Source organism: Capra hircus, chromosome 2 (genome assembly GCF_001704415.2).
Source record: "Capra hircus breed San Clemente chromosome 2, ASM170441v1, whole genome shotgun sequence".
NCBI classification, from domain to species: domain Eukaryota; kingdom Metazoa; phylum Chordata; class Mammalia; order Artiodactyla; family Bovidae; genus Capra; species Capra hircus.
Genome location: NC_030809.1, coordinates 4905059 through 4920598, shown reverse-complemented (window position 1 = coordinate 4920598; position 15540 = coordinate 4905059). Strand labels below are relative to the sequence as shown.

Here is a 15540-nt window from a genome sequence, read left to right as displayed (position 1 = left end):
TGTCTCTGGGATTCTCCAGGCACCTTCCCCCAACTGATGACTTACCTGGTGGCTCAGATGGTAAAAGTATCTGCGTGCCGTGCAGGAGACCCAGGTTCGAGACCTGGGTCAAGAAGATCCCCTGGAGAAGGAAACGACAACCCACTCCGTACTGTTGCCTAGAAAATCCCATGGACGGAGAAGCCTGGTAGGCTGCAATCCGTGGGGTGGCATATAGTCAGACACAACTGAGCAACTTCACTTTCTTTCTGCAACTCATTAAAATGTGAAACTAAATTTTAGGATTCTTACCAGTAAATTGTTCTGTTGTTCATTCAGATTTGAATCAATGTATCATTTGCTCTGTGGCAAGTTCACATGAATGGGGGTTATATTAAAGTATTTGGCAAATAGTAAATATGGTATATGGCTTTTATTGGATTGGAAGTTTTGGTGGGATTTGATACTCTAGAAACTGTAGTCATGATCATTATTGTTATGACAAGGGTAGGCCCTTGCCTTTAGGGGATGTATATGAACAGCCAAGGTTGCCTCATTACTTCCAAAAGATGTGGTTACTAATTTCTTTGAAAGTTTAAAAAAAATGTAATAAAACACTAATTTAGTTTGGACATAAGGTTTTTTTAATTATGTCCTCATGTGGCGAGGTGTACATATTTTTTTTAAATAGCAGTTTTTTAAAAACAAACATTTCTTTAATAGATTATGAGCCTCAAACGATTTGTGAGCATCTCCAGTACTTATTTGCCTTGTTACAAAATAGTAATAGGCGATACATTGACCCGTCAGGATTTGTGAAAGCCTTGGGCTTGGACACAGGGCAACAGCAGGTAAGAACTTTTCTTTTAATTATTATTATTTTTTTAATATAAAAAGCATTCCTTTTAATCATTATAGAAAGAAATGAAGGAATTTTAAAAAATTAATTTTCCTCTGTTTTGAGTTAGAGCGTTTATTTACTACTTAGCATATTACACATTTTCCTTGATTCCATTTCTGAAAATTCATATGTGGGCACAAAATGGATTCAACATTGCTGTAGTCCTTTTTCAGAAATTTTAAGTTCTAAGTACAGACAGCTTCTGGGTTATTTTACTTACTACTGTTTGTAGTAGAAATTGAAAAGCAAGGTATGTTTTTTTTGTTTTTTTAATTAACTCAAACCTGTATTGTAGGATGCCCAAGAATTTTCAAAGCTCTTTATGTCTCTTTTGGAAGACACTTTGTCTAAACAAAAGAATCCCGATGTGAGGAACATTGTCCAGCAGCAGTTCTGTGGGGAATATGCTTATGTAACTGTGTAAGTGTGTTTCCACTTTCTCATGATACATTTTATTCTGAGGTGGTTGCTTATGTGTTTTGTAATTTTGACTTCAGGTCCGCGTTATGGCTTTAGTGGCTTATCATGGGACCTGAGATATTTATAGTAATATGTTTCTATGGGAACAGGTAAACAACTGACCTGATAATTGCAGTTGAACCTATGCAGGTGTTGGAAACTGGTTGAGCTCTTGCTGTTTATTTTATGGCTGTGGTGTGAGCTGACAAGAGTAAAATTGGAGCCTACTCGATACCAAAAGTAAAATAACTCTTGAACATTTCCCTAATCATAAAATGCATGGCCTCATCAATCACTTTGTTTTATTTTTTGAGTATACATAGTGTAGAAAATGTCAGTGAAAGAATTAAGGTAATGTTTCTTTCTGTATCTTCAGGTTATAGTACAGTAAAACCTTATTGCTTTTCCCACTCTGATCATAATGTTCTCACTCCGCTTTATTATAGCTGCAACCAGTGTGGCAGAGAATCTAAGCTTTTATCAAAATTTTATGAACTGGAGTTAAATATCCAAGGCCACAAACAGTTAACAGATTGTATCTCGGAATTTTTGAAGGTATTCAGATTTTGGCATATTTGTCATTTCTGCTCCTTAACAGTTAAATACTGCTCTGAATGTCCTTTTGATTTAATGGATAAATTCATTATTTTAACTTTTTCTCCATATGAACTGTTTATATAATGATTTAGAAGAAACTGTAAAATAAGAAACTGTAAATTTAGAAGAAATTCTTCTAATGATTTAGAAGAAACTGTAAATTAACTGTAAATTACAGAAGCACCTTAACATAATTTTTGGCTATTTCAGGTTGTTTTATATGTAGAATTATGTATGTATAAAAGCTTGTGTGATTGGGGTATAGTAGAATAAGAAAGTGTAAGCTATGTTAACATAAGATTAATTTACTTTTTCACTTAATGAGAAATAGAAAGTGTTGAATGTAATTTTTTACATCAAAATATAACCACTCTTCAGCCCCTCCACTCCATGTTTCTCTCTGTGTGTGTTCAGATTTATGTAGAGACAAGGAAATGGTTCTCTTTTGTTCAGAGTGGAAAAGTTGCTAATCAGAAACCTTTGTAATCATGTAGGAACAGGCACATAGGCATAGAAGATAAGCTTATTATATAGCTTACTTTCTTGAAATATTTTTGTACTTTTCTTACCTTTTGTTTTTGACACAGCCATCAGCAGCTCGAAGCACTCATTTATTGGATTCATTCAGCTAAATACTGACTGTTTGCAGTGTTCAGGCCATGTTTCCGCTGTTGGGAATAACCGTAGTGAATGAGGCAGACAAACATCTTTTGCCTTTAAGAAAGCTTATAATGTAGTGGTATGGGGAGCAACAAGGAACAATAAAACAAATAGAAAAATATCTAATGTGTCAACTGTAATAAGTGCGATGAAGAAAACTGAAGCAGGGCATGGAGAATGTGGAAGGGTGTTAAGTGGAGTAGTGAGTAGGCCAAGAACTGGGGACAAGATGAAATAACAGGTTCAGAGCATAAGACAGGAATATGTCTGCAGGCTTGAGGAGCAGCAAGGAGATCAGTGTGGTTGAAATAAATAGACAAGGGGGAAATGATAGAAGACGTCATAGTAGAGATAACTAAGGGCCATATCAGAGAGGGCCTGGTAGACCTTTGTCAGAAGTTTGAGTGAAATACAGTGCCTTCAAGGGGTGTACGCTATGTAATCTGTTTCAACAGGAAAACTTTGAGTACTGTCTTCTTAAGAAAAGGCTAACAGTGAGGCAAGGGCAGACAGAAGGAGTTGATGGTGACTTGGACCACGGGTTAACTGAAGAGAGGATAAGAAGTGTTCGGATTTTTCAAAGTAGAGCTGAAGAAATTTGCCGACTGGATATGGAGGAAAAGAGGAGTCAAGGATTACTAATGTTTTGTCCTTAAGAACTAGAAGAATGGAGTTGGCGTGACTGAGATGTGAAGGAGGGTGGGAGGAGCAAGTTTGGGAGAGGAAGTAGGAGTCTGCACTGGGGCATGTCAGACCTGATAGGGTTCAGGGTGAAAGCGTCAGGGCATAGTAAAATCACCAGGGGCATGAGAGAGGTGAAGACCAAGACTGGACCCTGGGACATTCAGACATTAAGAGACGGGACAGGGGCGCAGCTCGTCAGAGACCCTGAGGGGGATGTGCGTGAGGAGCACAGGGGAGAGTGTCAGTGGAGCAGAGGCAGGCAGCAGCAGTGCTGGCGCTGTTACTGTGCTGAAGCGCGGTCTGTAACAAAGGCTGGTGCAGAAACAGGAAACAGTTAACAGTGAACCACCGTTCGCTCTAGCATTGAGTTTTTCTGCACACTCAGTTTTGTGTCATGAATGCAGTTTAGTAATTTTAACTGTGTGTGAGTGTGAAATTTGCATATACAGTTTCATATTTGGTGCCCGTAGGTATTTTCCAACCATTTTCACTGTTTTAAAATTAATTTTGCTGCATTAAAGTACATATGATTTCTTTTTTAAACCTATTTCCTTCAATTCCCAGCAACGGCATTATCGGGAAAAAAAGACCTAAAACCCAAGCATTTAAAAAATCATACATTTCAGAAAGAAACATCAGTTTTAAATCATTGTATACAAGTTAATAATGTCACTGCTAATCTAACTTAATCTTGTGTGTCCTTCATTATTTATAATGACTTGATCTTAACAGCTTGAGTAAAAACTGTTAGCTGAAGTGAAATTGTAATTTGCATCAGAGTTTTGATCATTAAAAAAATCTTTTTTTTTTTTTTAAACTAATGTGCCTTATTCCTGATCAGGAAGAAAAGTTAGAAGGAGACAATCGATACTTTTGTGAAAACTGTCAAAGCAAACAGAATGCAACAAGGAAGATCCGACTCCTTAGTCTTCCTTGCACTCTGAACTTGCAGCTAATGCGTTTTGTCTTTGACAGGTAAATATGTGCGAGTCGTAGTGTGTAGCTGCTCACTGTGGACTGATACGTACAGATTTTATCATAGATATGATAGTAAAATGCTTTTAATTTGAAACCTTGGATTTTGGGATGAAAGTTATAGATGGAGCCTGTCATAATTAAAAACTAGAGAAGTAGAGAATCCTTATTTTTCTGTAAAATTACTTAAAACTGCAAAGGAAAAGCAGACATTTATCAGTTACCTTAATATTTTATATTATTGTATAAGAAGTTGAGTAAATTTTCTATTCACAACAGTGCAACCCCCATTCCCATGGAAATAGATCTTTTATAATTAAAATCAGACGATTTTTTTTTTAACATGTGCATTTCTTCTGTATAGCTGGAACATGTATGTTTTCTTTTGTATTAAAATTAAATGTCTGGAAATGTGCTGTTTGAAATTAGCTCTTTAAATTCATACTTTTTAGCTTGTTGATTATTTATTGTCCAGTTCAATGACATGTTTTGAGCAAGATTGTAAAAAGAAATCTACCTAGCTACTCCCCAGTTTATTTAAAGAAGCCAGTAGAACTTACACATTGTTTTATGGTTGTTTTAAATATAATTACAATTAGCTTTCTTCTTGGTTAGGCAAACTGGACATAAGAAAAAGCTGAATACCTACATTGGCTTCTCAGAAATTTTGGATATGGAGCCGTATGTGGAACACAAAGGTAATATTTTTACCATGCAGTGATAATTACAGTGCTTAGAGACTGTAACTCGTGATCCACTTGCGTTGAGTACAGAATAGGAGTTTACCACTAAATTTTATTTGCCAGTCTCTGAGAACAAAGGCATTTTAGGTGAGTTGAAAGGTAATTTTTATTTTCTATAAGTGAGTACATAACAAAGATTAGATGGTTCATCAATATCTATATAATTAAGGATATAAAAGAATAAAGAATAAATTCCTTTGCTGTTCCTGAACTCACTCTTGTTGCCTTAGCCTCATTTCAGTTCAGTTCAGTTCAGTTCGGTAGCTCAGTTGTGTCCGACTCTCTGTGACCACATGGACTGCAGCACGCCAGGCCTCCCTGTCCATCACCAACTCCCGGAGTTTACTCAGACTCATGTACATAGAGTCAGTGATGCCATCCAACCATGTCATCCCCTGTCGTCCCCTTCTCCTCCCGCCTTCAATCTTTCCCAGCATCAGGGTCTTTTCCAATGAGTCGGTTCTTCGCATCAGGTGACCAAAGTATTGCAGTTTCAGTTTCAATATCAGTCCTTCCAGTGAACACCCAGGACTGATCGATCTCCTTTAGGATGGACTGGTTGAATCTCCTTGCAGTCCAAGGGACTATCAAGAGTCTTCTCCAACCACAGTTCAAAAGCATCAATTCTTCGGTGCTCAGCCTTCTTTATAGTCCAACTCTCACATCCGTACATGACTACTGGAGAAACCATAGCCTTGACTAGACGGACCTTTGTTGGCAAAGTAAACCTTTGTTAGCCTCACTACTATATCTGAATTCCTCATAAAATTAAGGGTCTCCACATTGCCTCCATTCATGGTTTTAAAAAAGATTTTATCAGAAACATTAGATGGCCTGGTTGCAGTATTTATGCTGTAACGTAATTACTTTCTTCTTTGGTAGTCATCTTACTAAACAGGATGATCCTTGTTAGAGAAAAGAAGCATCTTGCCCTTTGTTTCTCTTCTGCCCTTACTGGATGGACCGTTTTACTTCTCTTTTAAGATTGACATTAATGTTTGTGAAATTTTTAATACAGAGATTATATCAGAACCTCTGTCTCCATAAAACAGTTCTGGTGCCAAGCCATAATCTAAAACCTTCCAAAGCAATGATTGGGAAGGTGGGGAAGTGATATTTAAGCCTTAAATGCATGGTACTCTCTAATCAGTATAGGGGAGGTTAAAATGTATACCTGTGGGGTTTCCCTGGTGGTCCAGTGATTAAGAATCCGCCTTGCAATACAAGGGATATCAGTTCGATCCCGGGTCTGGGAAGATCCCACATGCTGTGGAGCAGCCAAGCCTATGTACCACAACTCCTGAAGCTTGTGTCCCCAGAACTCATGCTCCACAAGAGCGCCACAGCCGTGAGAAGCCAGCATACCAAGAGCAGCCCCCGCCCGCCACAGCCAGAGAAAGCCGGAGGGCCGCGCTGGAGGCCCGCCCCCGGGCTGCCCCCACGCCGCACTCACAGCTGGGAGAGGAAAGCTGCTGCGCCCGGTGCTGTGTTACTGTTACGCTTGCCTGGTTGAGTGAACTTCACAGTCGTTCACTGCCTATAGTAGTTTGCTTCCTGCCTCCTTTGCATAGTCAATTATTTGAAATTAGAGAAGCCTGGTTACTTAGTGGTTTCTTGGGGGTTAGGAATGTAGGAAATGTACAGATTATTCCTCCCTCCCCCACCTTTTTTTTCCCTTGCCGCTTGCTGGACCTTAGTTCCCTCACAGTGAAAGCTCTGAATCCTAACCACTGGACTGTCAGGGAATTCCCACATTATTCCTTTCCTTGACTCCAGTGTATGATTTCGAGTAGTTCTTATCATGATTCAATTTATTATATATTTTTTTCCCAATTCATATCATAAAGAATAACGCTTCCACTTTCATAGTCTTTTTTTTCTGTATTCTTATTCCTATGTGTCAGCACACGTATATCCACACAAAACAGAAAAGATAGATCTAAAAGGGTGATCTGTTTTTAAAAGGAGAATTTATTTTTTTAAATAGTGAACCTGCAGATACACACATGTGTAGACTGAGGGATTCTCATACCTTGAATATTTAGCAGCTTACTAACTTAACTCCTGCCATACTGCTTGGGGATTTTAATATCCCTATAGACAACATGAAGTCTAAATAAAATTCATAGACTTTTGCCACTTAAATGTAGTTATCAAAATACTAAGACAGATTTGTAATACCGTAATAGAAGTGAAGTCAGAGTTGCTCAGTCATGTCTGACTCTTTGCAACCCCGTGGACTGTAAAGTCCATGGAACTCTGAAGGCCACAATACCGGAGTGGGTAGCTTTTCCCTTTTTCAGGGGATCTTCCAACCCAGGGATCGAATCCAGGTCTCCCACATTGCAGGCGGCTTCTCTACCAGCTAAGCCACGAGGGAAGCCCAAGAATACTGGAGTGGGTAGGCTATCCCTTCTCCAGCGCATCTTCCTAACCCAGGAGTCAAACCAGGGTCTCCTGCATCGCAGGTGGATTCTTTACCAGCTGAGCTACCAGAGAAGCCCTTTAAATGGGAATAGATACACCAGACAAACATCAGTGCCCTTTCTGTTCTCATACCATACAAAAAAACTCGGAAGGAATAAATGATCTTTTAAATTGTTTGCTTGAGAAACCCACAGCGTAAGGATTTTCATAAAGTTGGAATTTTAATTCTGTACTCTTTCAGGTTGTCTGCAACAGTGATAATGTGATAATAAAAACCTGTATCTATTGGTAATAGTCATAGTTACTGCTAATAACTTCTGTGATTTATTGTCTTCATTAATAACTTGAGGATACTGCTAGGTGCCGCTGTTGTAGACAGTCTTCAGCTGACCTGATAACGACTTCTCTCCTTCAGTGATTTTGTCTTCCACCCTCCCTCAGCCCTTCTGAAGGTCATAACCTACCTGTCTTTCTATAAATATCGTATATTTTGTTCCACTCTATTTTCCTCTTCTTTTAAAAATGATAAAATAGAAGACATCCATAAAAATAAAAATACAGAAATAAACGGTTCAGAGAATTATCACAAAGTGAATATCTTCCTGAGTACCACCCACTCAAAAGCTTCCTGTGTGACCCGCCTGGGTGCAGTCTCCTTCCTCCTGAAATAGAGCCGTTAGTCTGAGTTGTTGGCAGTCACTAGTTTTTCTGTGTGTTGGCTTTAGCATTTTGCTGTATAAACTTGCACCCCTAAACATTATAGTGTCGTTCTAGTGTGGTATACTACAGTGTAGTAGTTACAGGGTAGCTCTGCTCCTGGGATATTGCCAGGTGAAGCCTGACCCATTGTTTAATCTCAGTCTGCCGCCTCTGCTTTTTCATCTGGGCCATTGGTGGCTGGAGAAAAACATCATCGGTGTGTCTGTCTGTATTTTGAAGAATTACTAATTTTTATGAACAAAATCTAGTTAAATAATTTGTTCTTTTAACTGGATCAGTTAATCTGTTTACACTCTTGTTAATTTACACTCTTAAGTTTCTCTAATTAAAATTTGCATCACTTTTATTAAAGTGTCCTGTCACTTGCCTATATTTTCAAGTTTCTCATTTCTCTAAACATAGAAGCCTAATTTTATAATCCATGACTGACATTGTTGGAGTATTACGTAAGTTTCTTTTTGCTGTCCCATTTGGTTATTTTAATGTTTCCAGGTCTTCTGTACTTGGTTATCTCTGGAAAACTTTTTATGGTATTTTTATTTTTTACTCTTTGCACTGTGTGACATGTGGGATCTTTGTTCCCCCACCAGGGGTTGAATCTGAGCGTGCATACCCTCCCCCCCAGCCCCCACCCCCACAGTGGAAGCAGAGTCTTAACCATTGGACCAACAGGGAAGTCCCTGTAAAATTTTTTGTGGAGATTCACTTAAGTGGCTGAGATGAAGCCACTTCGTCGAGAGAGACCTTAGGTTTCTTTCTGCCAGGCTCCCGGGGTCCCTACGGGTTAGGTATCATTGCAGATCAAGTTCAGTGCTTAAGGTTCCCTTGCTCACTCATGCTGTAAGAACCTGGCCAGTTTACTTTTAGTGGAGACATCCACGACTAGTTCCATGGGTAATTTCAGGGCTTTGGGGCAGCATTGCGCTGGGGCGCTGTCGTGGGGCATGGGTTCTGTGGTTGTGGCACCCGTGAGCTCAGCTGCTCCACGACTAGGTCCATGGGTTATTTCAGGGCTTTGGGGGGCCGTTGTGCTGGGGCTCTGTCGTGGGGCATGGGCTCTGTGGTTGTGGCACACATGAGCTCAGCTGCCCCATGGCTTTTGGGACCTCTGTCCCCTGACCAGTGATCCAAACCTCACCTCCGGCAGTGAGAGCGCAGAGTCCTAACCACTGGACCGCCGGGGAATTCCCTTATCTACACCTATTTTGAAAGCACTTTTCTTTAATGATATATCTAATTTAAAAAAAAATTCTCTTTTTTTCCTAGAAGTAATAGCTTTTTGATTTTGCATTCAAATCTTACTAGTTTGTGTGTAGTTAATTTTTGTAAGAAGTTAGAAAATATGACCAATCTGATTCTTGGTAAGCACACGGCTCAGTCCGTTAGTGCGTGAGGGGAAGTGTACTGCAGGATAACTTCGTGACCCTAAGTGCACAGAATATGCTGTAGCTTTGCATCTGTACATATTGCAGAGGGAATAGAGAGTTGACAGAGAGGTGATAAAAACAGTGACTGCCACGTTATTTTATGAGACTAAATTTGTTAAATCTAAGGTGACATGTTTTGGGTTCAACTGGATGCATAAAGAATTGTAATCATTACGGTGCAGGCTCATGATATAAGAAGAAATAATGTCATCTAAAATTTCTTTAACTTTTTCCCCTTCTCCTTCCCTAGGTGGGTCCTATGTGTATGAACTCAGCGCGGTCCTCATACACAGAGGAGTGAGTGCTTATTCTGGCCACTACATTGCCCACGTGAAAGATCCACAGTCTGGCGAATGGTATAAGTTTAATGATGAAGACATAGAAAAGATGGAGGGGAAGAAATTACAACTAGGGATTGAGGAAGATCTAGGTAAAACCTTTAAGTTGTGAGTGCCCTTTTAAAATATAATTTTATTTTTTTAAACAAAAATGTCTGTGAGAAATTATTATGGCCCAAGATTGTTATGGACTATCAATGCTATTTTCATTTCTTAAACACGTGAAATCTCTGAACTTTCTTAGCAATGCTTGGATTTTTCTTTCAAAAATGATTTTGGATCCTTTTGTAGTTCATGAGGGTGATGGTTGGGTGTTCGCGCTATTGCATGATTTGTGCTTCCCTCCAGACCTTGTCACGACACCGGCACATTACCCATCCGACGTGACAAAAAAGAAAAAAGTGATTTTGCTCCAGGGATGGTTCCATAATGTCCTGTTTTTAGCACAGTCTGAAGGCGTATGTTTCATTTTCAATTAACAGATTAATTGTGGGGAGCTAGGAAAGAGGGTGGTAAGTATTAAGCTAAAAACTATGGGAAAATCCCATGGACGGAGGATCCTGGTGGGCTTCTGTCTATGGGGTCGCACAGAGTCGGACACGACTGAAGTGACTTCGCTTTCACTTTTCACTTTCACGCATTGGAGAAGGAAATGGCAACCCACTCCAGTGTTCTTGCCTGGAGAATCCCAGGGATGGGGGAGCCTGGTGGGCTCCTGTCTATGGGGTCGCACAGAGTCGGACACGACTGAAGCGACTTAGCAGCAGCAGCAGCAGCAGTAGGTTTAATATAGTAGGATTGGGACTATGTATTTCTCTGGGTCAGGACATACATTTTTGAGAAGTAATAGTAGGGGAACTTAGTTCTCTGAACAGCATCTCCCCTTCACTGTTAAGTATCTTACCCCAACCCTAGAGTGTGGAGCCATGCCTCTGTGGGGATTACGCTGCTTATTGTTCCATGGTAATGAGGTGTGCTATGAAGGGTGTTTCCTGAAATAGTTTCTAGTATATAGTTCTCATCACCTTGGTTTTCGTGGGCTAAGTACCCGTTTATTGTCTAACGGAGTGGACAGTTCTTCCGCTAGGAGCCATCTTGGCTGAAGTTTTAACCACTTTCTTACTGTTTGTCACTTGGACTATGAGATGCAAAAAGGGGAAAGGAATGGGAATAGGTGGGTGTCTCCCGCCACTGTCCTTTCTGAGGGATCAATCCCACTTGCCCAAGTGGAGGACCATGGCAGTGGACATTGGCTTTCAAGGAAGGCATAGGGAATTTTGCTGCAGGTACTCATGTAGTGGCTATATTGTAATTTGAAGGAAGATTTTCTTTTCATTTTCTGTACACTATTTTTGTTCATCAGTTGTACCTCCATAGAGCTTGAAAAGTGAAAGTGGGAGGTGTGAGTAGTACTCCACCCAGGTGTGATGCTACAAGTATTTTCTAATTTTAAGTCACATTTTAGATTTATAGCAATGGCGTTCCCATTTTACCTACATAATACTCAGGCTCTTAAGCAACATTTGCTTATATTTTTTTCTTATTGTGATATTCTTAATAGGAACAAAATTGACATTTAGCTTTAAATTGTGAATAATTAAACTTTAGTTTTATTTAACTATTCTTTACCGAGTTTTTTTGATCTGTTTGATTTTTAGTAAGAAAATCGTAGGATTGAAAGCATTGTTAAGGCTCTCCATATAGGTAGTCTCAAATTTTAGAACATTTCAAGAGGAAGAGACTCTACGTGTTAGGATCCCAGTCCAGTATTTTAATGCCTCATTATATGCAGCTTACATTGCTGCTTTTATCTGTTTTATCAAAAATAGAAAATCCTTATTAAATTCCATTAGTCATTCATTCTTATAGCCTCTTGTGAACGTTTATGAATCATTTTATATTCCACCTTACACAAGTTAATGAACATCTTAGATCTTAATAGTTTTTAGTTAGAAATGACCAACAGCTTTTCCTTTTACATGCTGAGATTTTTAATTCCCTACTACTGTAGTCTTTAAGCTTTTTTGCTCCTGATTCTCTGAGAAATATTGAACAACTTTTGTGTTTCACTGCACACTTTAAAATCCAGGATTTTTCATTGTGAATTTAAGTAGCTCCCAATAATGTAACTTCTGACAAATTATAAATACTGAAACAAACTGCAGCATTATTACTCTTGTATCCAAATGAAATTATGTAACATAGAGATTCCATACATCGCCATCATCATTTTTAAAGTTATATGAACTGATATTTTTTTAATGACAGTATTTTTTTTTAATATTTCCTCTTTGTCCTGTACTAGTGTTTCCATACACTGACCCTAGAGAATTTTGTTATGATGGAATATAATAAGTTTTCTATAACTGTAAAGCTCCAAAAAGTTAGAAAGTGTTCTGAGTTTTTTTTTTTTTTTTTTCATTTTAAATAAATATTCCTATATATTCCATAAAACCAATATAGGTTTTAAAAGGATTGAACGAAACAAAATTTTACTGTGAATAAATCTTTTGATGAGATGAGACTTGTCCCAGGATAGGAGCTTATATCTTTCTTTTGTCAAGTGGGAGACAGATGACTGAAAGGAGAAGTAGAAACCATCAGTGGAACCTCAGCAATTTTAGAAAAGTACACTGGCAGTTGAGGGTCTGGTTCTTGATTTCCTCAGAACTGCCCATGCCCGTCTCCCCATTAGAAAGTTACCCTGGGATAGTCAGACTCAATTTGAAGGTCACCTTCATGTGGTATACATGCCATGTAAAACACTAACGTTTTCTCCTTCTGAATTCATAGAGGTTAGTGGCTCATCTTAGCATTTCATTTCATTTGGGGAGCGGGGAGGAAACATTTCATTTTATTTCTTTGTGCAGTTAAGCCTAGATTTATTTTTGTAATTTAAGACCAACAGGAAAATAAAATCTATGTATTTGGTTCAGGTTAGTCGTGAAAAACAGTACCTTCTTTGCAGCTTTTAAAAATGGAATATGGCAGGCATTGGGGGTTAATAAACATTCAAAAACTTATCCAGCCTGCAAAATTTACATTGCCTTTCAACGTATCTTTAGTTTGTATTTTAGGAATTGTTATCTATGTCCGCCACCACCCCCACCGCTTTCCCTACCCTACAAAAGAATGAACAAATGATAGGAATTCTAATTTAATCATCTTTTGATTTCTCTTACCTCAGCAGAACCTTCCAAGTCCCAGACACGTAAACCTAAGTGTGGCAAAGGAACTCACTGTTCTCGAAATGCATACATGTTGGTTTATAGACTACAAACTCAAGAAAGACCCAGCACGACTATTCAGGTACCAGGTACGCAATTTTTCAGTATTACTTAAGGCAAAGATTTTTGAATGCCTTGCTCCAAGAGCAATGATTAGAACAGGTGACTTTTATCTATTATGATAGGTTGACTGTGTATATGGTAAATGGTAAAAGTGCATATAATCAGAAATTTGATTTAAAGTGATGAATTTTTAAAATAAAGAAGGCTTTCACAGAGCTATTCCACGGACCTCCCTAAAGAAAAACAAAAGCAATTAAAGAAATGCCTGTGGATAGTAAAGACGAATTTAAAGAGCAATTCCATTCTGTTTTGTTCAGCTTGTAAAACAGTTGTGGGTTTAGCCACTTATAAATCTTCTAGGTTTAATTTTTTTTAAAAAAGGAAAAGCCACTGCTTGCCTGAAGGCAGTCTTTAGTTGCCATCTTACCTAATCCTGTGCTGTGCTCCGTGGCACCATTTGTTGTGAATGGTGTTTCTGAGCCATTGGATGTTTCCAGTTGGCTGATGTTATGGAGAACCAGGTTGAGGAACCCCCTGGTATTATTAGGGGCTGTCTTCAGCTTTGCTTCTGCCTGCAGGTTGGAGGGCAACCGCAGTATGAAGTTGCTGCCAAAATCTCAGCCAGTGTTTGCTGTAATTTAGAGTTCGGCACGGTTCTTGGTCTTTGGAAAACAGCATAAAGGTTTTTCTGTCTTTTCTGTTCTGAGTAGCCTTTCTTCAGGAGCTGGTGGATCGAGATAATTCCAAATTTGAGGAGTGGTGTGTGGAAATGGCCGAGATGCGTAAGCAGAGTGTGGATAAAGGAAAAGCAAAGCATGAAGAAGTTAAGGAGCTGTACCAAAGGTTACCTGCTGGAGCTGGTCTGTAAGATATTCTGGGACAGCACTGTTGCCATTAAGTGCCTTGTTTCTTTTATGTCCGCAAATGTATATGAACAAACGTTCCCCTGCCCTTCCTTATTTATAACCCATTAATGCCAGCTTATGCCCAATACACTTACTATGTAAACCAGCGTTAACTTAATGTATAGCATTCCGTATAATTCTTATCTGTACTTTTAAAAATGGGAAGCTCTTAATAAATTATGAGGTTTAGGTCAGGACTCTGCATATATAACTCTTACAGGTATTTCTAATTTGTGAGACATTAGCTTATTTTTAAAAGAAAAAATCTGATCAGGCTACAATGGAAGCAACTTGCCTAGTCTGTTTCCTTGCATGCTTTGTGCGCCAACAGTATTAACAGGCATTCTTTTATATGAGTGCTCTTTTTATGATACTGTTAGATTATTCTGAAATTGAATATCAAATAGTCTAAGAATAGGAAAGCTTTCTGCTGACATCTAATTTCTTAAGAATTATCCCACACAGTCCAGCTCATTCTTTTACTCTGTATGTTTATTCAAGTTTATCTAATGCCTCATAAAGGGAACCTCAACTTTTTAAGGCTGGTATGCCATTTGTAATAATATGTTTTCTGTCATTTCATAGGCAATTCTGCATACCCAACTCCTACTTAAAAAAGAGACAGTTTTACTAATTTTAGAGAATAAATACTCAAGCATAATTGTACTTGTGGTTTTGTTGTTTTGATATCTCAGTTTTCCATTACTGGTATAACTTTAAGCAAAAAATGAATATCAATTGCTACATCTGTAAAAATATCTCTCAAAAGTTCTGTCTGAACTGTACCTTAATTTGACTCTCAGCTTTCTTTGTAATTTGTTATTCTCACTCTGTTTCAAGAGTTGGGATTATCGTAAAGAACTAGACTGACCTTAATTTTATTGGAAATAGTTTGGAAGTGAACATGTAATTAAAATCTCTGAATTTATAGAAAGGAATTGGTACCTCAAAATCTATTTTCTGGACTTTGTTGATAGCTTCCTGGATTCACAGGACAGGAGAAAGGACTTTCTGGGTCTATAAACTAGAATGCTTTTTTTGAGTCACGCTTTAAAACCTCGTGGTCCAAAGATGTTATGTTTCAAATCTACACTGTGCTCTTGGCTGTTTTCATTCCACCTATAAGAACCTGTACTCATGCTCTCGGAGTATGTATATATGTCATCAGCACTCACGTTATGCGCTTATTATTTTTCATATTTACAGTAACCATACGTGGTAGAAAGTCCATGTTTTCCTAAAATATTGTCGATCTCAAAATTAATGACCGTGGTTTTGTGCTGCCAATCAAATCTTGTTACTTTTTTTCCTAAATCTTTGTGAATATATTAAAAGAAGGGTCATTTACTATAAAATATGAACCTCACCAGGAACCAGAACACTTTTGGCCCTTTTTATTTAAATTGAAATAAATTATTTTTTAATAATCCTAAAT

At 38.4% G+C, this 15540-nt stretch overlaps 1 protein-coding gene across 4 annotated transcripts in view; it reads left to right on the top strand.

Moving 5' to 3' along the window:
* USP48 (ubiquitin specific peptidase 48) overlaps nt 1-15540 on the top strand; it is a 73376-nt gene that overhangs the window by 25376 nt on the left and 32460 nt on the right. For 2 of the 4 annotated variants that reach the window (XM_018055328.1, XM_018055317.1), the window contains exons 4-11: nt 703-830; nt 1176-1300; nt 1786-1894; nt 4122-4255; nt 4871-4953; nt 9823-10002; nt 13098-13226; nt 13911-14060. In XM_018055328.1, coding sequence (XP_017910817.1) covers nt 703-830; nt 1176-1300; nt 1786-1894; nt 4122-4255; nt 4871-4953; nt 9823-10002; nt 13098-13226; nt 13911-14060 — 1038 coding nt within the window. The remainder of the gene's footprint in view (nt 1-702; nt 831-1175; nt 1301-1785; nt 1895-4121; nt 4256-4870; nt 4954-9822; nt 10003-13097; nt 13227-13910; nt 14061-15540) is intronic. The other 2 variants (XM_018055330.1, XM_018055324.1) reach the window with 1 other exon arrangement.